The 22260-nt window shown below is 44.7% G+C and overlaps 1 protein-coding gene across 1 annotated transcript in view; it reads left to right on the forward strand.

Moving 5' to 3' along the window:
- Positions 1–22260, forward strand: part of bcas3 (BCAS3 microtubule associated cell migration factor) — a 211016-nt gene that overhangs the window by 32983 nt on the left and 155773 nt on the right. Inside the window, exons 13-15 of the mRNA XM_079733370.1 lie at positions 2780–2873; positions 13759–13892; positions 19875–20253. Of these exons, the coding sequence (XP_079589496.1) occupies positions 2780–2873; positions 13759–13892; positions 19875–20253 (607 nt within the window). The remainder of the gene's footprint in view (positions 1–2779; positions 2874–13758; positions 13893–19874; positions 20254–22260) is intronic.

Raw genomic sequence — 22260 nt, forward strand, 5'->3', positions numbered from 1 at the left:
GAGGTGCTTGTTTTTTCTTCTCCTGGGTCGTGCATGGTGGCTCACCAGAAAGTGTAACCAGGTGGTGTAGCCTGTTTTATGGAGTGCTAGCTTTACTGGCTAGCCCTGTAAATGCTTGCAGCTCCTCCAACAAGGACCTCGAAACAGACAGTCACACCTCACACCAAAAGGTTCAACTACAAACCCTTTTTTATTTTATTTTTTAAGTTTTATTTTCGGTCATACACACGGGTTACACGACTAGCCTAATGGTTTAGATGTTTTAACTGCCATGGTTGTAACGACAGTCCTGTCCTCTTTTACTAGCCCCTCGTGAGAAAGACATGGATTAAAATGGCTGGTTACAAGCTTACAGAGAGCTCGTAAATTTAGTTCAACATCAAAGTGTGACACCCTGCAGAGGAGGTGTGTGTGTGTGTGTGTGTGTGTGTGTGTGTGTGTGTGTGTGTGTGTGTGTGTGTGTGTGTGTGTGTGTGTGTGTGTGTGTGTGTGTGTGTGTGTGTGTGTGTGTGTGTGTGTGTATGGATATTGTCATGCAGCGTGTTTTCTTCCCATTGTTCATTTTTTAAGTCTAAAGGTATGCAAGTTGTTGTCTTCACCATGCACCATAACTTTTAACACAAGTGCATAGTCCACCAAATGCCTTCTGCATTACCACACGACAAAAGAAACAATCCTAATTTGTCTCCATTACCTCAAAGTACTGTTCCCTTTTCAAGGAGACATGCTGGCATGGATTCCACAACAAGCGGATGAAGTAGTCACCGCTACGGCCCAAAACCCAATCCGTCCTCCCGCCATCTTTCTGACACGTCTCGCGCACACACACACACACACACTCTCACGCACACACACACACACACACACTCTCACGCACACAAACGCAAGCACACACACACACAAAGGCTCATACAAACATCCGTGCGCATGCCATTACACACACACTCTCATGCACACACGCACCCCAACTCGCCCACACACACACACAAGCTCACACACACACACAAACACGCCACGCACACACAAGTGTGCACACAGAGCGGGCCCTGTGGCAGCTCTGTCATCCTGAGGGGCTCCTGTAAGCCTGGCCTAAAGCCTCCAGAAGCAGGCCTGCACTCTGTCAGCAGTCAGCACACTGTAACCCTAGCCTGGCCGCCGTAAACACCGACAGCCCAGCCGGGGAGCAGCGGGAGGAGGAGGAGGAGGAGGAGGAGGGCACCAGGCATCAGGAAGAGGAGACACGCAGAAAAAGAGAGAGAATGAAAAACAGAGAGGGAGAGGAGGAAGATGGTGGGAGGGGAAGTAATAGAAAGTGAAAGAGGCTTGTTCCAAAAAGGTGCACGGGAGACACGGAACAATTTAGTTTTTCAAAGCTGCCGATAAGGCTGACCTAATTTGCCTGGAGATGAATTACATTTCATTTGTATTCTTTACAGTATTTGAATGGCCTTGGCACAGAACGCTAAATGCTGGCACACATTTCAATGTACACACGCAGACCTCGCTGCTCTTATGAGTAATACGCTGCTCCCCAGGGGACACTCACTCTCATTTCAAAAGGCTCCACTATGATATGCTCACAGAACAACATTGTCTGCCGGCAAAGTAATAAAAGGGATCTGCTTCTTGTCACCAGCCTGCTTCTTTCTGTTTTTACCTCGTTTTTTATCCTCCCTACCTATCCTGTGGCCCCCGGGCTGCGATTGAGACCTTTCTGTGTATTGTGTTTGGACTGGCTTCTGGCTCCTAAGGACAAAATGTGTCATTGCGTGTATTTGTGTACACACATGCAACCATGCACGCACACATACACATATATAAGCACTTGGATGAACAGCAAAAGGCCTTATGTCTTGCCTTATTGCTGATATCTATACAGGACTAAGACCTTATCTACTGCTACCCGCTGGCCCTGGCACAGCCCTGGTCTGACCTGTTCCTTTAACGTTCAGAGAGCTTCTGTGCGACTTCAAACCAACTGCCTTTAAATTTTCAAATATGTCATATCCATGACATTATGACATTGCAACATTAAATCATCACAAATTCCTTTGACCAATTCCAGAAGTGGTCAACTGCACTCTTATTGTTTAGTTTGTGTTGCATGCTAGAAATCTTGTAAACGGCCAATTTCGGAATTTGTAACGGATTATAATTCGTTTTTTAATCAGTCTTATCACTATTTGCAGCGAATTAGCAATTTTCTTGTCTTGATTGTTTTTGCACATGTATGGAAAGTTATTTTTCTTGTTTTGCACTTTGGGGGGCTTTTACACTGATGCGTAATGTTGCTAATATCTGCATAAGAATTGTTTCAAGTAGTCGCAAGAAAGCCCATTGTAACTGTTTTGCACCAGTAGGTGTTGCAACAGATTGGAGCCCAGAAAAAGCACATTTTTACCCAAACATATCCAACAGAGCTTTCGATTTTTCCACAGCTCAAAAGAGAAAATCTGACCATTATGTGTGCTGGCCTGCCTGTTATGCATGACATGACTGCATGTAAACGCTTCAATCGATTTGATTGCCATAAAAGGGTTTTAGTCAAATAATACACATATTTTTTTCCAAAAAAGGGCAATGGCTCACAAGAAATATCCCTCTCAGCCTTTTTTTATAAATGAGGCCTTACCATTGTGGAGGAACATTTTTAAGTGTGCACGTGTCTCTGTGTGTGTGTGTGTGTGTGTGTGTGTGTGTGTGTGTGTGTGTGTGTGTGTGTGTGTGTGTGTGTGTGTGTGTGTGTGTGTGCACGGTTGTGTGTGCATGTTTACTCCAGGTCTTGGTGAGTGAGGACTCGGACGGAGAGGGGGCAGTGGCTCACTTCCCAGCTCATGACAAACCCATATCCTGCATGCAATTCAACCCAACTGGTAAGACACACAGACGCACACACACACACAGTGTTTAATTTGGAGGTAGCGAATGACAATCGGAACACTGTATATGTTGCCTCAGGTCAATCAAGGTGCAGAGAACATAGATGAGACAATGTGTGGGGATGGCTTTCATTCAGTCCATCATGATCTTAATTTAGATATTGTGCTTACACTTTGTTGTTAGGCCTACTTGCGGGGCCTACTGAAGAGAAATATAGAGGAGAGATACGGAGAGGTAGCTGAAGAAGGACTCAAATGGAAGTCTTTACTTCGGGCCCCTTTTATCTTCCCCAATCTGTCCTTCTTAGTTTTTTAATCGTTCTGTCTTGCATCCACACAACCCATGCATGCAGGTTCCGGGAAAGCCTCTTGGGCTGGTGGCTGGTTTCACTCTCCTCCGCTGCCTGTGTCTGGGTCTATCGTAGAAACCGGCAGCTCTCATTAGACACGGTGCCGCTTGAGTCACAACAATGACCCACACTGGGCCAACACATTATACACACTGTGTCTGACGCTTTCTTTCCCGTCCTGCATGCAGTATACACTGTTAAGTGGGTTCATGCAGTATATGCATAGCCTTTTCGTTTTTCTAGTATTTCTCTTGGTGTGTTTTTACCGTGTGCGTGTATGCGCGTGTGTGCGTGTGTGCGTGTACACATGCAGTTAATAAAGGAGCTGCTGAGAGATGTCTCTCACCCCGTGACCTCCTCATCCCAGGAATCCTTCACATACCTGGGCTTATGACTAAACTCTACACCTCTGTCTGAGAGGGAACAGGACTATAATGCAGACACTGACAGAGCAGATCCATGGCTGTCTAGACACCCCCCCTCTCCTCCAAAACTCATACACACTTAAACACGCAAAACACACGCATGAAACACAGCATTCGGTTTGAGAAATAAACAACAGACATAAAACGTTTATAAAAGCAAACATCAAACACAGCCACCTCACTGGAGTTTTGTAGAAACAAATGAGGAACTTGTTGTATGAAGCAGATAGTGTCCTATTAAATGTAGACGGAACAGACCGAATCTCCACACACGGTTTGTGTTTCAACAATATTTAATCACAATTCCCAAAAATATTCCCAAAAGGATATTTCAGAATGCACTTTCGGTTAGTGCAATGATATTTATTTTTCAGGCCTAAGAAGTGATTATAATGTTCAACATTGTTTAAAGATACGCTGTACAACAACACACCACTGTTTGGTCTTCTTTCTTTGCGAAGGAGAGGGCCCCAATCAGGGATAAGTCAGGAACCATTGTGGTAATTGAAGAGGGAGCCATAGTATGGCTGTGAAGTTATAGAAAGGCCCCCCTTTTGCTGAATCTGTTCTACTGATTGAAAATGTTTGGCTGTTTCTGGGTTCATCATAAAATAAAATAAATTATAAATATGTTACTATGTCCCATACATACATTGATGGTATACGCCTAGTTGGTTGCACATTTTTCCTTGGTGAAGGAGCAACTTAAGCAAGTAAGATAATGTACATCATTCTTCATGATTGATTGCTGATGCATGCACACTTTTTCCCTTAAAATACTTAACCTCCGTCCTCATCGTATCTTGTAGGTGGAACAAAGCTACCCATACACCTAGCCTTGACTTCCACCGGAGGCTTGTATTTATCAGACAGTTTTAACAAACAGACAGATGTCGAGAGCAGTGTAAAAGGCCTCTTGATTTCGGCCAGAACCTCAGCCTTGATTCAAGGCCCATACCGATAATCTCACATCATGGCTCTGAATGAGCCCTCTCTGCGATGCAGCGAAGGAAGTGGCTGCATTCTGAACTGATATAAACTGCATTCAAGGACTCATTGAGGCGCCATACACAAGGTCACCATCCAGTAACCAAGAAAAGGCAATGAATCAATAGTGCGACTCAACAGCACTTGCAGGACCCCCGCCGGTATTCACTTGCACAGAGCCCAGTAGAGCTGTGTTAGGGGCCTGTGTGCGTTGGGCTGCTGCAGAGGTCGTGCCGGCCGCCTCAGACTCTTGGTGTGGCTGCTGGCGCTGCGCTGCGTGTCAATGGATCGGTGGATCTATTCCTGGTCGTGTAATTAGAGGGATCGTTGACCAAGTGCCGCAGCGTTCTGTTTAACAGCTGCAATGTGTGTGTGCTTGTTTTCTTTCACGTCTCGTCCCCTTCACTTGCGCCTAACGATGCTTGACTTGATTATTAGGTACGATGCCAGAGTCAAAATACATCCGTGACCTGTGATGGAGGATGGCCCAATGGCCCGTCTGCATTTCTATGGCTCTATGATTGGGCTGGGTGGAGTGATTTGCCAGGAAATAAGCGTTTAATTCTCATTTTCTTTCTTTTAGTTTTTTTAAATTTTTCCTTCAAAGTCAATCGTTTTTGTTCCTTTGACACATAATCACATTATTATGCTCTGGTTATGGGAACAATATTATCAAGTATAAACTTTACCTTATCCAAAGATCAGTAACCTATATTGTAATCTATATTGAGACAGTGGCACAGACCCTCTTAAAATTTGATAAGCAAATTTGCTAACAATAATTAGTTGAAATTAGATGAAGCTTTGATAAAAACATTTAAAAGAGTATTTCTAAATACCATCCATACATGTCAGATGAACACAGACCGAATCACGGATGGTAAAGCCAGAGTTCTACCTGGCAACGTCCCATCCACCATATATATGTTTAGTAACAGGGCAACCTAATGAATAGGCTGGCCTGTCGAGGGCCGACCATTGAGGCAGCTGTGCTATGAAGGCAGTGCGCCACGGTGCAATAACTCTTGTCCCTCTATCTCACTGATGTGTGAAGGAAAGCATGCCACTGCCAAAAACCCCTGAACCCACACGCACATGTTAAACACAAGGGAAATTCCCGAGCGGGACCAGCAACGCTCGGCCCACAGCCACACATTTAGCAGGGATTGAGTTGTGTCTTCACACCAACGTAGTCATTAGCACTCACAGCTGTAGCGCCGAGGTGATTTACAGCGGCTCCTCGTAGAGCCCTCACTCTCGCTTTGCCTTTCTTCTGCTTTTGCTTGTTTTTGTTTGAGGACCAGATGAGCTTGGCAAAAGCCATTTCATATAGTTGCACATCTTTACAATGTGTGCATTTTGTTAAATTACTGTTGTAATTATAGTTATTTTAATAATGGTTATCAACCATCATTCGTATCATTGACATCAAACATGTCTAATGTCATGCCAAAATATTTATTTGATATCAACTGGTTGGTTTATGTTTAGTAATGGTTTAGAGATATATTATTCATGTTTATGGAGATTACAATTTTTACATTCTAAAATCTATTGAGATTTTGGCCAGCTGACTGTTTTAATAGTTATTTAAGTACATTATTTATGAAAAACAATTTGAGAATACTTTTTTGAAGAAAAATTTGAAATAACCTTCAAGTATAGTATAGTATAATAAAGTATTCATATTTTAACTTGTTTCTTTCTCATATATATCAGGGTGCAAATTGTCACTTCATGTTTAAGTTCAACCATTGGAGGGTGTGCTAAGCCAAATTCTGCAAGTTAATACTGGAAAGTGAGAAACATACTAGTTCTAGAATACTGCTTTTTTATAATTATGTTAACATATATGTTGGTTCTAAGTACATGAAATACTGTTAAGATTCATCAACTGTTGTTTTTTTTCATAGTTTGATAATGAATACATTATTGATACCTCTGAGCAATTGAACAAACTTATAGAATTATGTGTTTGAACATTTAATTATTACATCTTCATTAGTAACCAATAATAAATATTTTATAAATGTTATTTAATCCTTTCTTCAGTAAAAAAAAAGGTTTATAAAATATATTGATTATTTATCTTAAAAATACCAAAGGGGTTATTATGAAGGAGGCCATCAACATATTTTATGTTTAACTTCTTTGTGTGTTCCTCAAGTGGGAGACACACGATCTGTAACTACAATCAGTTAATTTGGTCTTAGAATCTTCTAGTTATAGCTGAAATAACCTTTGTTATCTCTTGTTTGCTGTTTTTTTTTATCAGGCTCATGTTTTACTTCATTATTAAATATGCTAACAGTATCACCAACCATTTAATACGTATTTGGTACCAGAATTGACCTTAACTTTCTCCTTCTTCCAAATCTTTCACCAAACTTTCCTCCGTGAATGCTCAAGCCAACAGTGAGAATGTACCTTTGCGCCGTGTTTGCAAAGTAAACAGAGCCTCCATCGGGCCGCGACCCATGTTTGCTCTTGTGGCTGTCCAACCTGTCAGAGGATTTTCACCAGCCATACCTCTGAAGATAAAAACAATTGTTATCATCAAGTATAGATACATATATTAATGGAAGAGCAGAGCCATGGGTGGGTTTAAGGGATGGAAGGTGCTGTAAATGATGGGAGAGAAGGATGGAGAGTCAGGACAGCAGACAGAGAACACAGAATGGTCAGAGGCAAGAGAAAGAAAATGTAGTGCATTGGAGGGATTTATTGTATGCATTGTTTTCTTGGGTTGATGGCCCGGTTGTCACTGATCGACCAAAAATGAATGTCATTCTGAAAGACCTGGCAGTTAATCAATTTTCTATTCAAAAATAATAATTCACGGTAGCTGTTGGGCTCCAGAGTGAATTCCTCAGAAAAAGTTAGCAGTTACTACATAAAAAAGTATATCCAACGATTATAGGATGTTTGTATAATTTTTTGTAAGGGATATAACTCAAAGAGACGGGCTGATATGTGGCCGGGAAGTATACAAAAACATCTGTAGTTGTTTTTTCGTTATGACACACACTTGGAGAGGGGGTGGGAGGTCATCCTTTTAGTTTGGCCGGAAAGCATGAGTATTCCACCCAACATTAAACTCATAGCCCACACCTCCTCAAGGTAGAGCCATGGATAACTTACAATCATGATGGTGGTCTTCACCGTGCATGTCTCTGTGAAGGTTAGTGAATAAAGGTTGTGGGGAGGTGAGTTGCTCAAATTTATGGAGTTATTTATTGGTCCTAAACTCCTTTTTTTTTAAATACAGTATTCGAAGGAACACAATGTTTTAGGGAAAATGAAATCACCAGTACATGCCTTGACTTACCCCACTCTATTTTTTTTGAGTGCTCTCCTTTTCTTGACCGCAACCTAAACACATACAGACACACCTTTTTAGTTTATTTTATCAGCAGCACCATCACAGCGCTGTAAGTGACACAGTGGCTGTGAATGTTTAAAGGGATTTATTAGTCAACACTACATCTTCAGAGATACATAGAAAAAGAAAATCAGAAACAATGTAAAGGCAGGAAGATTAGTGGCCCAAGCCCCAGTGTCTGCCCATTTCCTCCGCGAGGGGATTAAATAGTCCCAGTCCCAACATCAGGAGATTGTGTTCAGGAGCAATTGATTTTGGGGATTTTTTTTTAGATGTGGGGAACAAAAGCTGGCTGGTGTTAAAGCGCTCTTCTAAGCCGCTGGGAGAACATGTTTGTCCCCTGTTGGCAAATTCCAGAAAGAAAAGCAGCCACAGAAGTGATGAAATTCATTCATAGAAAATCTATCTTAACAACAGATTAAGGTGCTGCTTTTTTTCCTCCAGATGGCCTTAGGGAAAGTAGTAGAGGTAATTCTTATTTATTTGATCCCCCCCCATTGCCTTTTTGCTTTTCAAAATAATTCAGTCCACCCTTGTTCATCACAAACCTGAGAGTCGGTCAAATGTACATTTAGCATTAAGAATGCATCAAACATTTGTGTTCCTCCCCTATCTTCACAAGGTAAGGAAGCCCTGAGCCCTGCCTCAGAGGAGGTCATGCTCTGTGCACTTGAACGCCACGGTGGCTGCGTCCCGTGAGTGTGTCGGCGTGACATTAAAGGCCGGCCAGTTTCGCCTTGTTAAAAGAGAGCCGGCATTCCTCCCATCTTAATATCAAACTAATGGCGGCCCCCTCTCGGCCCGGCTGACCACACACCTTTTCATATCTATTAATATTTGCTGAGCGCTCCCAGGTGGTCCGCTCATGAAGCGCGGCGGCGTATGGAAACACCCTCCTCCGTCGGGTGCTTGCTGTACATCAAATGAAGCAAAGAAAGAAAAAAAAAATCATTCTCCCTCGTCTGCTTTTCCTTGACGCCACTCTTTAATGTTATCACTCTCGCTCTCCCTTATTTCACTCTCCCTCTTGCTTGCGCCCCCCCCCCCCCTTCTTGCTCCCCCCATTTATTACTAGACCTCACTTTCTTTCTACTCTCCATCCCTTTCTGGTAGGATGAGTTGTAGACGTCACGGAAGCCATTTTAAGAGAACCCCTTAGAAGCCCCTCAAGACGAGCCGCTGCTAGCGGCCGTCGTTGAGCTGAGCGCCAAGCCGCCGCCGCCGACAGGCCCCAAGCCCCCAAATGCCCATCCCGGGGTGCCTGCAGCCTGCCTGGCCATAAATCAAGAGGTACCCTCACCAAAACTGTTGCGGTGAAAGGCTTAGGAGGACCTTCCCTAAATGACGTGGGCCCTCTCGGTAGAACGGTAGACTGTGCCCGGTGGTCCTGTCCGCTCATGTCATACCGCCTCCGTCTTTCTTTGCTCTCTTATTTATCCTCAACCATCAGCACGATTCAAAGTCTAAACACCAAACCTCCTACCCCCCCTCCCCACCCCTCCCCCGCCCAACTATTCCGCTGAGGCAGGGAGAAAAGGAGGACTCCTTCAGTTTGATGAAGTTCTCGTTATTGAATTCACCGGGGCTATGGTTCAAAAGATTCTTTTTTTTGGGGCCTGTAAAATATTAACAACATATTGACCGCAGGGTGACCCTGTGTACCCGTGTGTCCATGTGGCTGTTTTTTTTTCTTTGCTTTTTTTCTTGTGGTTATGTGTGTGCGTGTGTGTCTGTGCACACTGGTGAACTTGTAAGTGCTACACCCCCCTCCCCCTCACTTATCTTAATGGTTTTGTGGGGCACAGAGATGGATGGTGGAGGGGGCTGGCCCCGGGACTAAATGATCTCAGACTTAGCTGGGGACGAGTGGGCTGCTTGGATTTTTGGCTGGGGGCCCCCATCTACTTCACCCCTGTGTGTGTGTCTGTGTGTGTGTGTGTGTGTGTGTGTGTGTGTGCACATGTCTGTGTGTGTGTGTGTGTGTTTCAACTGGCTTTCATAAACACTTCACAAGCTAGACATAAAGGCAGCGAGGGGTGCTCTAGTCCCCACCCCTCACGATGCATAACCTAATAAGCGCTGTGGTCCATCATTTTCCCTAAACAAGCGTGAACACCATCCGCGTTATCTCTGCAATTTTATTTATTTTCATGTGCAGCTACGTAGGCAAATCCGTTGTTCAATCTCCGATACACCCGGCACAGTACCATCCTTGGGTGACACTAGTATCTCTTGCAATGTACAGGTTGCCGTGTGGACACAGAGGGGTTAAAAAGACAAGTGGTGTATATATTCATGTGCATGGAAATGTGTGAGCGTGCACAGCCCTGGCCTTTACCTAGCTTTGCCAACCCTCAAGACAAAGCCTCTTCTTACCCATGGATACTCTTTCATTTGCGTGTTGGGCTCATTTACTCTGAAGTTTATGCGTGGTAACAGCAAAGTCATCTGAATCCCGAGAGTCCTCTTCCTTGTGTGCTTTATGCCTTACACATGGTTATAATTTGTGATTTTTTCGCAATTTTCAAAGCTTTTTGGAGCCTAGTGTTGTTAATTAGAAAGTGGACCAAAATGTTGTGGCCTTTTGTGTTGCCAAATAGGGAAATTACTGCCCTTCACATCTCTCTCGCTCTCTTTCTCGCTCTACCTCTCTCTCTGCCACTCTCTGCCTTTCTACCTCTCTCTCTATATATCTCTCTCACTCTCTCTACCGCTCTCTCTCAACCTCCCTTTTCCACTTCTACCTCTCTCTACCTCTGTCATTCTTTTAGTTCTATCTTCCTCTCTTTTTCCCCACTCAAACTCTCCTCATCTGCCTTTTTGCAGAGAAATTGCCAACCACTTTGTAAATGAAACATCCACCCAGCATTAATAGGATTGAGCAGATGTTTTCTGTTTGTATTGCCAGGGACAGGACAGCAAAGCTTGCCGCCTGCTTAACAAAAAACGATTTTTGAAGCAAAAAAAGGGGGGCAAAGAAAGAGAGGAGAAAGCCAGGCGATATTTATGGAAATGATTATATCACTTGCCTCACGTCTCATTGAGACACATGTCCTGAACACATAGCAAATTAGAGGTCATCCTTTCCATTTCAGCGCACGCCTATGTTCCTGTGTGCCAGTGCTCTCTGGTATCGAGGCTTGGTAAATAACACTGTAACCTCTGGGACGAGGTGTTATAAATAGTACGTGTCAAACCCTGCTCCAGCCGGCCTCTGGTTTCCCCGAAGCCCTCTTTCTTCACCCGCCGAGCCGCGCCGCTGGCTTTTAATTTGGCCCGCCCGCGGGCTACCCAACTGACGCCTCTCGGAGAGGTCCTCTGTATTTCAACAAGGCCACAAAAGCCCCAGTCCTCTAAGTGCTCGTCGGTCGGGTCGGAGCTATAACCAAAAGCTCCAGCCCCCCCCCCCCCCCCCCCCCCCCCCCCCCCCCCCCACCCCTCTCTCTCTCTCACTCTCTCTCTCTCTCTCTCTCTCTCTCTCTCTCTCTCTCTCTCTCTCTCTCTCTCTCTCTCTCTCTCTCTCTCTCTCTCTCTCTCTCTCCAGAGCTGTTTGACTTGCCTGAGCCCAGACTGTACGATCATCAGAGGAGAAATGCAGTCTCTTGGCCAGAAGACTGTGGCCAGGCCTAAACTGTCAGAAAAAAAAAACATCAAATAAGAGACCAAGGGCCAGACTCTGCAGCCACTCAGTGGGCGGGACGGACAAATAAACCCAAAGAGGCAGGATGGACCAGAAAACGGGCAGAGGAAGATAGAAAGAGAGGGAGGTTAGGAGAGATGTAGAAAAAATAAGCGAGGGGTAGAGGAAGCTCCCAGATAAACAGACCACAGCGCCTTAACTCCTAATCACCCGGCGCTTCCGTTTCCAGCCTCTATAATTAGAAGGGCTGAGTCCCCCCTCCTTTTTTCCCTCTCTTTTCCCGTTTGACGCAAACACTTCTTGTGGCTTGGCACCCTGTTTGGGTAATCTTTCATTCCTTCTTTCTTTCTTTTTATTCTTTCTTTCCTTCTATCTTGCTTTTTGTTTTTTCTTTCATTCTTCCTATCTGTCGTTCTCTCTTTCGAGGGCCCCAGGGGCCCCGAGTGCTCTGGTCTCTGGGTTTCTGGTGTGGTCTGATACAGAATGAATAGTCGACCGCCGTCTTTTAATGTGCGCCTCGCTCGGCTTCCCTTACTTTTCTTCTCTGTCGTTCTTTCTCTTTCTCTATTTTTTCTCTTTCATTCCTCTCTCCTCTGCCTTCCCATAATTGTTTGACCATGCCACAGATCTCCCTTCATCATCCCTTGATCCCCTCGCAGCTCTCTTCTATTCATCACACTCTATGTCGAGGTGGTAGTTAACAGTGTATATTGCGAAAAAAGTCTAAAAAGGTTTGTATAAATACATTTTGCCCTTTTTTGCACCCATATATATATATCGAGGGTGTGTTTTTCATCCAACTCACACGTGTTCAATGTTTCTGTTTAATCTCCTGCCATTCAAGACTCTATTTCACATTTCAACATACCACCCAATAAAAGGTTTGGCTAGTAATTAAAATCTACAGCAAGCCATCGCATGACGGATTGCAAGCAGAAGGATAGTAGAAAATCACAAGTACTTTAATATCGGTTATGGACGCATGGGCGGAGCTGAATTCAATATGTGTTGAGTCTAACGGACACATTTTTTCTTTGGTAAGATTTCGAGTGCTAGATCTCTGGAGTTGTTTATAACATCCTGACTGCTTCTGAGGAGGATGAGGTTGTTGGGGTTTGTGTACGTGTGTGTGTGTGTGTGTGTGTGTGTGTGTGTGTGTTTGTGTGCATGCACGCATGTGGGAGGGTGTTTCCTTGGCTGCCCTCAAAAGCAGTGTTTTCAGGCCAGAATAGTTGAGATCCGGGTTTGTTTTGGTGTGGTTTGTTGAGCGTGTTGTTTATGGTGAAGCCTTGTACTTTCTGTGTCTTTGACGAGCCTCAAATAAAAAGTGGCCAAATGAATGGGCCTGTCAGTTGGGGTTAGCTCCATGCAAAGGCTGGTTCACACTCGTACACCCCTCATACACACACACACACACACACACACAGAAAAATGTATAAAGGATATAGGTTCTTGGTCAATACAATAAACTAGCAAATCTTATTCCTGATGACAGCACCACTCCAAATGCATTGGACACGCACATAAATAACCATTGATTTTCTCACACACAACATGCACTGAAGTTTATACCAGAAAGAACAAATTATGTTGGGTAATGCAGCTTTTACTGCTGTGACAACTGGCTAGTTTTAAATGGGTGGTTTGTTTTCAAAACAAACATTTTTACTCTTGGCCCCTAAAAACGTTCATGCCACATATTAATGGCAGTTAAAACATGGGCTTTCAGTACATCACTAAGATATATCCAACCCTTTTAAGAATTCATTTTCTGCACGGCATCTCACTGAAATCTACAAGGAACTTAGAGACACTAGTGATTATTTCTGGAAATGATGACGATTTAATGGGAAATCAGCAAATGATAAACCCAGCAATCTAGTCTTTTATCACACAACTTTTAACCGCCTGTTAAGTAATTTCTTTTCATATGGATGGGAAGTTGTTTGATACATTTTTATTTCATTTTATTTATTATTTGTTTTCACCAAAATGCACTACTTGGACTTTCTTAATCAGTACGACTATGTCCAAGCATAATGCAGTGTTACGTGATGATAGCTGGTTAAGGATGATGACTGGTTTCCCGTGACAGGCATGCTGTTGGTTACGGCAGACACCCTGGGCCACGACTTCCACGTCTTCCAGATCCTCACGCACCCGCTGGCGTCCTCCCAGAGCGCCGTGCACCACCTCTACACGCTGCACCGTGGGGAGACGGAAGCCAAGGTACGCCCAAACACAGCCTCTAGGCGCTTACCCTGTTCCATCACAGGCTTTTTCCGTAAGCCATAGTAGGATCTTCCATCAAATTCATGGCCTTTTATCGCTTCCAGCCTGTAGCCACTCATCCACACGCTTAGCCACCGTTATGCTTCCTCACCCTCTCTAAGATGTTTCTATTCATTAAATCCATTTCTGTCCACTTCATTTTGGTGGTGGTGGTTGGGGAGCCAGTTCACTACCAAGCACACCTATAGGGTATTCAGGGTTAGTTTCTTTATTTTAAGAGAATAATATAATGATCAAAACAATTAATGAGTCCACTTATTCAATTTTAGCTGAAGTTAGCAGTAGCGTCTGTAGTTTGGCGTCCTTATTGAGTTAGAATTTAGTTATTCCGATGCAAATAGGGAACCAATCGCCACCACACCGCCACACAACCAATAAAGAGTTTTTTAGTGCTGAGCGTTGCAGCAGATCTTCACTGTGTCAGCCAAACGCTCGTCTCGTCACACAGAGAGCCCCCGTCTAGCCAGATGCTTTCATGTGGAGAACAGGCAGCATTGGATTTTTATCTGGAACACCAACTTCCCTACGCATTCACCAAACGTCCGAACTTGAATATTCAAGAGCTTAAAGGAAAAAAGCCAAGCCGAATAAGGCAGGCTCAGCTTTGCTCTTATAAAGCAGCTTGTGGAAACAAACCTTAGCTTGTGTTTTTGAGGAATGATTTTATACGTTGATAAATACCAAATTTATGTTATGAGTCATCCATAAAAGTTTAATAAGGACAACAAATTATTTACCAAGATAAAAAACAGCAAAAACAGCTATAAAGGGCGTAACAGTAATATGATAACGAGCAGTTATAAGTAAAATCTGTATTGAAATCTACTGGGTAAAATGTGTAACTGCTGGGCATGTGCATCATAGTGGTTTTATTTGGCCATTAAATGAATACCATGAGATGTACATGTTGACAGAATGTTTTTTTATTACTATTTGTTGATAACTATTGCTACGTACACTACTGCCAACTCTTTTTGTTCTGTGTGCCCTACCATTGAGTCAATTATATAGAAATACAGCATGTAGACTACATGTGTTGTCACAAAATATCATACTCAACCCGATATAAACAATCGTAATAATGCAGGTTTTATTTACATGAATGAAAATGGTGGCTACTTCACCTCACCTGTCATATTTCTAAAGATGGACTGGAAAACATTTGTCATCTATTTGACTCTGCACACTAGATGCCAAGCAACAACAAAACAAACCTTATTTGAAACAAATGAAGGAATGAATGGGTGACTACAGCCTTCATTGATCATCATTTTGTAGAAAGATTCAAAATCGTCAAGATTGTAAAAATTTGAGATTTATCAAATGTTCCTATGTTAGTCGTACGCACACGGTTTTCAATTTCCCTTGATATAAACCGGCTGTTCTAAATCCTCTTGCTCGTGCCAGGCGTAGCTCATACCCATGCATCGACTCCCAGTGATCACGCATCCCTTTCAAAGCCACAGGAAATATATCAATAAATATGGCAAAATGTAAGTAAACAAAAACATTGCAGTAAACCGTGAACTCTGAACCCCCCACAGTTATCTATCCCAGGTGAAAATAAGTTTGACTTAAAATCAAGCACTCTGAAAAAGTGCCCTCTTATTAAGGAGACAGTGGCCCCACTGGTGGGGCAAAGAGTGAGCCATTGCCAAGCCCCGGAGAGCTGCGCATTTGCAGCAGCAAAGACGCCGTTTAAATAATTAAACTAATTGCGTGGTGGTGAACGAAGTCAATGATGTTAAAAAATGTCGTGGATTTTCCCTCATCGTTTTTTGTCGCGGATTGTCCCTCATCGTTATACAGCAGTGTATGGAAACTAAATGTCCTTTGTTCGCAAAGGGAGGATCCTGTAAAGGACTGCGATCCTTAAAGAGCCAGTGTACCCAAACCCATTTTATAAAGTTTTATCACTGTTACCGAAATAGGACTCAAATTTACAAATAAAAGGGGGTAAACTCCTTTGCTTTTGTCATTCTCCACAAAACACAGTATGGCCGTTCCACTCTGCTTTGATCGCAGTGGTCTGAGGGCCTTTTCCGAGGCAATCAGACGTCACGGGGCGCCGGCCGCATGGTGTGTGTGGAGAACGTTGAGCTAATGCAGACACTTATAGTGTAACGCCACAGTGTGTGAATGGTGAAGCGCCGTCTGAGCAGCGGTTTATTTAATGTCTGCGTTCGAGTGAGGGTTAGGCTTCCTGGACCCCTATTAGTATAATTCTAAGGTGTGCAGCGCATTTCATGTTCAACATCGCTCATTATAACGCTCATACACAGCGACGGTACTAAAAAAGTCTCACAATGTTGGCTTGGGTCGTTACCATGGGGATGACAAGCCCCCCTCTTTTCTAAAACGCTCAACCCAAAACACATTTATTTTAATCTCAGTATTGCAATCCAGCAGAAACAGTGGGTTCACAGGCTCTTTAAATGACTTTGCGAGGTTTGAGATATATCAGATATCTCTTAACTCTCACTGAAACGTGTCAGTCGCCAAAATAAAGAGGAGCCAAAGAAGTGAAGCTGGAGATGACTTGGAGGCCCCCAAAGAGTTTGGTTGATTGTAGGGGCGTCCTGCAGCCCCCACCAATGTTCAAAGCGCCTTATGTCCTGATGTATACACATTCTCATGCTCAAGTACAATTGCTAAATCAACCCATTTGCTCAAATGCTCAAACATGCCCCTTTTAATGGGCGCGGGCCTAAGCGTATGCAAAGACACACAGTCCTTCCAGAGTTTAGCAACACAAAGCCCATATCTGGGGTGGTTCATGTTGTCAACTAATAGCTGACTGGTCAAGCAGGGATCGGGCAGGAGGTTCACATTGTAAGGTAATCGCTGATTGGTCAAGCAGGGACTGGGCGGGAACTTCACGTTGCCAACAGCGATCAGGCATAGTGTTTCGTTGTGTGTTTGACAGCCAGACAGAAGATATTTATTATTACAATGATAAATATGTTATAATTAATGCATCATTGTGAAATAAAAGCACACATTCAATCGGTTGCGATAAACCCAACGGTTTTCAGTAGTAATGCTTTCCACATCTTTTTCATGTAGCCCTGTAGAATTTCGGCCTATGTCTCTTTCAAAATCGGTTCAATAGAGCAGACTTTGTGATCGCTATTCCGTTTCCAAATGGCTTGTCGCCTCTAGTACAATTTGGGTCAGAAACCGCCCCCTTCTGTACATGTTGAAGAGACATGGACGTAACGACCCCATTTGTCTCTTTATTCCTCTGATAACACAGTTACCAATAATTAAATATTCGTTTCTTTCATCAATACCGTTATTGGTTTTTGATTCACTTTTATCAGCTGTGATTGAAATATTTTTTGAGCATGGACACAAAACGCCTCCAGGCCTTTCTTTGGTTCCGTCATATCAACTGAACACGTGCTTGTGTGTACACACACACACACTCTCTCCCCACTCAAATATATATAAACGCTGACTTTTGGTTAATGTACAACCCGTGCAGCAGGTCTGCTTAACTGAACATGGAATCTGCTTTGATCCGGTCGTAAAACCACCACACACAAAAAGAAGCAACGCAGAACGCCGGCCTCGCTCCGGTGATCAGGGCCACAGAGGTTATCAGTGCACAAACACACACGCACGCAACACACACACACACACACACAAATACACAAACAAACCCACACACACACACACACACACACTGGATGGTGATAAATTGTGCACTTAGGTGGGCGGAGCGGCGCGTCCCTTATCTGTCTGGGAGCAGCCAAACACGCGGCTGGCTGTCAGTGATCCAGGGCCGGGCCAGGTAAACAGACCTGCAAGCTGATAACAGGCATAAGGCTGTGAGGTACCGATGGGCGGAGAGGAGGAGGAGGAGGAGGAGGAGGAGGAGGAGGAGGAGGAGGAGGAGGGGTACATGAAGTTCCAGAGCAGCGGGGTGACCCAAAGTTTGGCTGCCAGCGATAACTGCGTTAGTTCAGTCGTTTTCACTCTTAGCGTCCTGTGCTACATACTTCGTTGCATGCTTACTTCAAGAAGTATTTTAAATGACGGTCAATGGATTTGTGCCTCTTTGTTTGTTTGCCGTTCATAGCGTCATTTGTGGCAGCCATGAGGCTTTCAAGTGTGGCAGCCCCTGTTTCTTGCTCTCCATTTTTCTCCGCCCTTATCCCTCCATCAGTATACATTCCTGCAATGCCGCTGGTGAGTTCCTCCCAGGTGAGTGGCGCTGGCTAATGTCACCGACCAGTGCCACTAAAGGAAAAAAAAGACTCCTTTCCTTCGGCAGACACTTGAAACACACCTCTCTGGCATATCTGTGTCTGAACTGTCCAGGGTGTCATCAGCTCCTCCTCCTCTGTGGATAAGGAGCCAACAGAGTGCCATTGAGCACGGGGCACGGGTGTGTGTGTGATACTGTGTTAAGATATTTCTGGGAGTGTCTCTGCACCTGAAGGTGTTGGCTCACCCACGTGCACTGTCAAGTTGTTGACACAAATATATTGAAACACTATAGAGGCAAGGCATACCAACACAGCACCATCACAACAGACAAGATAACAAGTGTTTAAATATCCTTTCTCTTCCATGCCGGCTGTAGTCAACCAGGGCAAGGGTTAGGCAATAAAACACCCCCCCCCCACCTAACAACCCTCTACTCCTATAAAATATAGAAGGCTGCCTTGTGGGCAGGATGAATCATACACTTAGGTCCTAGCTGGTAGCACATAAACACAACAGCGCTCGAGTGTGTATATCTGACCAATACCTGGCTGATGGCCACCAAACAGGATGGTTCTCTTTCAACCTTCATCCAAACCCAAATTATCTCTTTTGTTCTCACTCCTCCAACCACCTTATCAATCAACACCATCACTATCTCATTTGGCTTTCTCTATCCCCATTCTATCCATTCCTCTCTGTCTGTCTGTCTGTGTCTCTCTCTATTTCTCGCTCTCACTGTACACACACACACACACACACACACACACACACACACACACACACACACACACACACACACACACAGACACAGTTACACACCTCTCTCTCTCACTCTCTAAGCCTATCTTGGTCTGGTCTCCTACATGTCTGACAGGCTCATTGAGATGCTATCTAAACTATGTGTCTCCAGTGAGACAGTCAACGTTGGGGTAGTCTGTGCTCAAAGAAAGGCTGTGTGTGTGTGTGTGTCTTTCAGTTTTTTTTGCTTCTTTCAAACAGCTCCTCACCTTGTCTCTGCTGAGGCTTTTTGGGTTAATCCCCAGCTCTGCCCCCCTACACACACAAGACACACCAAGACTGGTCTAATAGGAGACGCCTCCCACTATCTGACTCCCAGAGGGGTAGACAGTGTGTGATGGTTTGGGATAATCCAATCAAAGTGTTTCTAAATATGAATTGTATAATCCTGGTCATAAATATATGTTGATTCATCCATCATACATGTCATTGTGAAAGAATAACTGAGTTTGGACATCATTGTTCACATTTCCGCTATTGACTCAAGCCACCCGTGAAGTTTTTTGCGCGTCACACTTTGAAAACCTGTGGTATGAGGTACCAATTGCCGGTTGAATCGCTGAGCTCGGCGAGATGTTACTCACTGTTGCCGAGGCCTGTGTTTAGTGGGACATTCACATTTGCGTAGTTCAAATAGCAAATTACATTTGATATTCAATTTCACATTATGCCTGTAACCTCACTAGGGTGCTGCACGATCTGTGATACCCCATGATAAGTTTTTCCACCGTTTCCTCACTTTGATTGTCAAGGATGGAGGCCCATCGCTCAGCCCCCAGTCGCTGTCAGTCTGCGGTTCTATACGTGGACGTGACGATGCCCACTGACGCTGCGATACCAACGGGAATTAATGAATCGTATTGTCGCTCTTCCCTCCGGCCGCCTGCCCCCCCCCCCCCCTCCCAGGTCCAGGACATGTGCTTCAGCCAGGACAGCCGCTGGGTGGCTGTCAGCACCCTGCGCGGGACCACCCACGTCTTTCCCCTGAACCCGTACGGCGGCGCCCCGTGCGCCCGCACGCACATGTCCCCCCGCGTCGTCAACCGCATGTCCCGCTTCCAGAAGAGCGCCGGCCTGGAGGAGATTGAGCAGGAGCTCAACCGCAGCGCGGCCACCGCCGGAGGAGCCGGAGGCGGGGGCGGAGGCGGTGGCGGCGGCAGTGGAGGAGCAGGAGGAGGAGGAGGAGGAGGAGGAGGAGTGGGCTGTGTCCTGGGGAGTGGCGTGGGTGGACGCTGCAGCCCCATACCCGGCCTATCCAGCAGTCCGTCGGGCTCACCGCTACACGGTAAGCACACAGAGGATGCATGCTAAGGGCCCTCCTAATAACAAGGTTGTAGGTGTCCTTATGCTTTCTAAGGTCAACCTGAAATTCACTTTTTAACAATAAAAGATACGTTAGGCGATTCATTTAGAAGGAATGTCGCACTTGGTGAAATTCTCCCTACACCCCGACAACAATCGATTAATCAAAAGGAGGCCTGTAAGAAGAGGTGGGAGGTTTTCTGTAGAATCCTTACAAAATCTCGCTTACCATGCCAAACGCTGCGTGCCCTATACTTAATGGAGCTATAGGTAAGATTTGAGAGTTTTGATCCAATTTAAGTAACACTCCCGGCTCATTTGTGACCATTTGGTCACAAATTTCCTCATTGGTTCAGGGACGACATCTTGCCTGTCCATTACATTTGGGCATACAGCGTTATCACCTCAATGTAGAAAAACGCAGGGAGAGTCGGAGCAGAGAGAGTGCCTTATATTGGCTTGTGTTTTCTCTTCTGCCCTTTTCCTTCACCTTCACCTTCAATGCATTCAGTGTTGAACAACATTTATCATACCAACAATCAATTTATTGATAAAAAGAAAATGCTAATGAAATTTAGCATATTATCAGTTCTACAGAAGTTTGCAGGGAATTTATTTTATTTTTACATTTGCACATGAGAGAGCAATGGATGGGTGATAGTCGTTTGATTGTTTTTGTCTGTTCTCAAGATAGTGAGTGTTTGTATGCGTAAGAAAATATTTCCGGGGAGGGGAACTCAGTCCAGCTCAGAGACAAACACGTCTGGCGGGCCGGAGCTTCTGGATGAGACCACAAAAACAAAGCAGACTACAGCAAAGATCAAAAGCATTAGAGTCATCTAATCGGCCTCACCGTTATCGAGCCAATTCCTGGTATTACCAAAGCGTACAGAGCAGTTCCATCCTAATTTGACTTTTGCGAGACTATGAATCTTTCTTTTTTATGGAGTTTCTTTGCAGCTTTTCCAGATACAGGGGTGGGACCCAGGGAGCATCTGAACTGACCTTATCTGTTAACTAACGTTAATGGAAAAATAAAATTACATAATAGCACAGAGATAGCAGTTAAGAAAGGAGAAACGCATCTTACCATTAACTAGATCAAATTGAAACTATCGCTAGTGGGCCACGAGTACGCGGAGGCAGCACCCTCCTACGCAGCCCCAAACAGCCCACACATTTGCCAGGCTGTTGGGCCGTCTGCACGGTATCTTCCCCTCCCTGGAAGTGCTTTAGTAGAAGTAGCACCATGTGATGGGCAAGAAGGTATCATCATTTGAATAGCTAATTTTACACAATATAGCACCCTGTGCTTGTGTGTGTGTGTGTGAGTGTGTGTGTTCGTGCATTTGTACGTCTGTGTTTGCAAATGCACGCCCTGTGAAGATCTTGTCCTCTAGGACTCTGACCTGCATGTCCCAGCCTTGGGTTCCATGTTTGTCAAACACCATGGCTGGCTGCTGACACTGTCTGTGTGCCCTCTTTGCACTCCTGGACACCAGTAGACACACACAGACACACACAAACACATACTTTCTCTCTCACCACAACATCAAAGAGGTTCCACAGAGTATTCAAACAAATATGTGCCAGAAGATCTCTGTAAGCTGTATCTTGACTTGGCATTCAGTGCATGTCCTCACCACTCAGTCTGAACACACACACACACACACACACACACACACACACACACACACACACACACACACACACACACACACACACACACACACACACACACACACACACACACACACACACACACACACACAATCACATGCTGTGTGTTATAAGGTGCACACAGCACTCGGGTCAGGGACGAGTCATGTTATCGTCAGTTCTCCCTCCCTCCTCCCACTCTTCCTTTTTTTTTCCTGCTCGACTCCCCTAAATTTGCTGTGGCGCCCTGGCTTCCTCTCTGCCCTTCCTGCCCTCCCTGGTGGAGACCCATACCCCTTGCCTACCCCCCCCACCACGCACACCACACACA

The sequence above is a fragment of the Pollachius pollachius genome (genome assembly GCF_949987615.1).
Source record: "Pollachius pollachius genome assembly, chromosome: 3".
NCBI classification, from domain to species: Eukaryota; Metazoa; Chordata; class Actinopteri; order Gadiformes; family Gadidae; genus Pollachius; species Pollachius pollachius.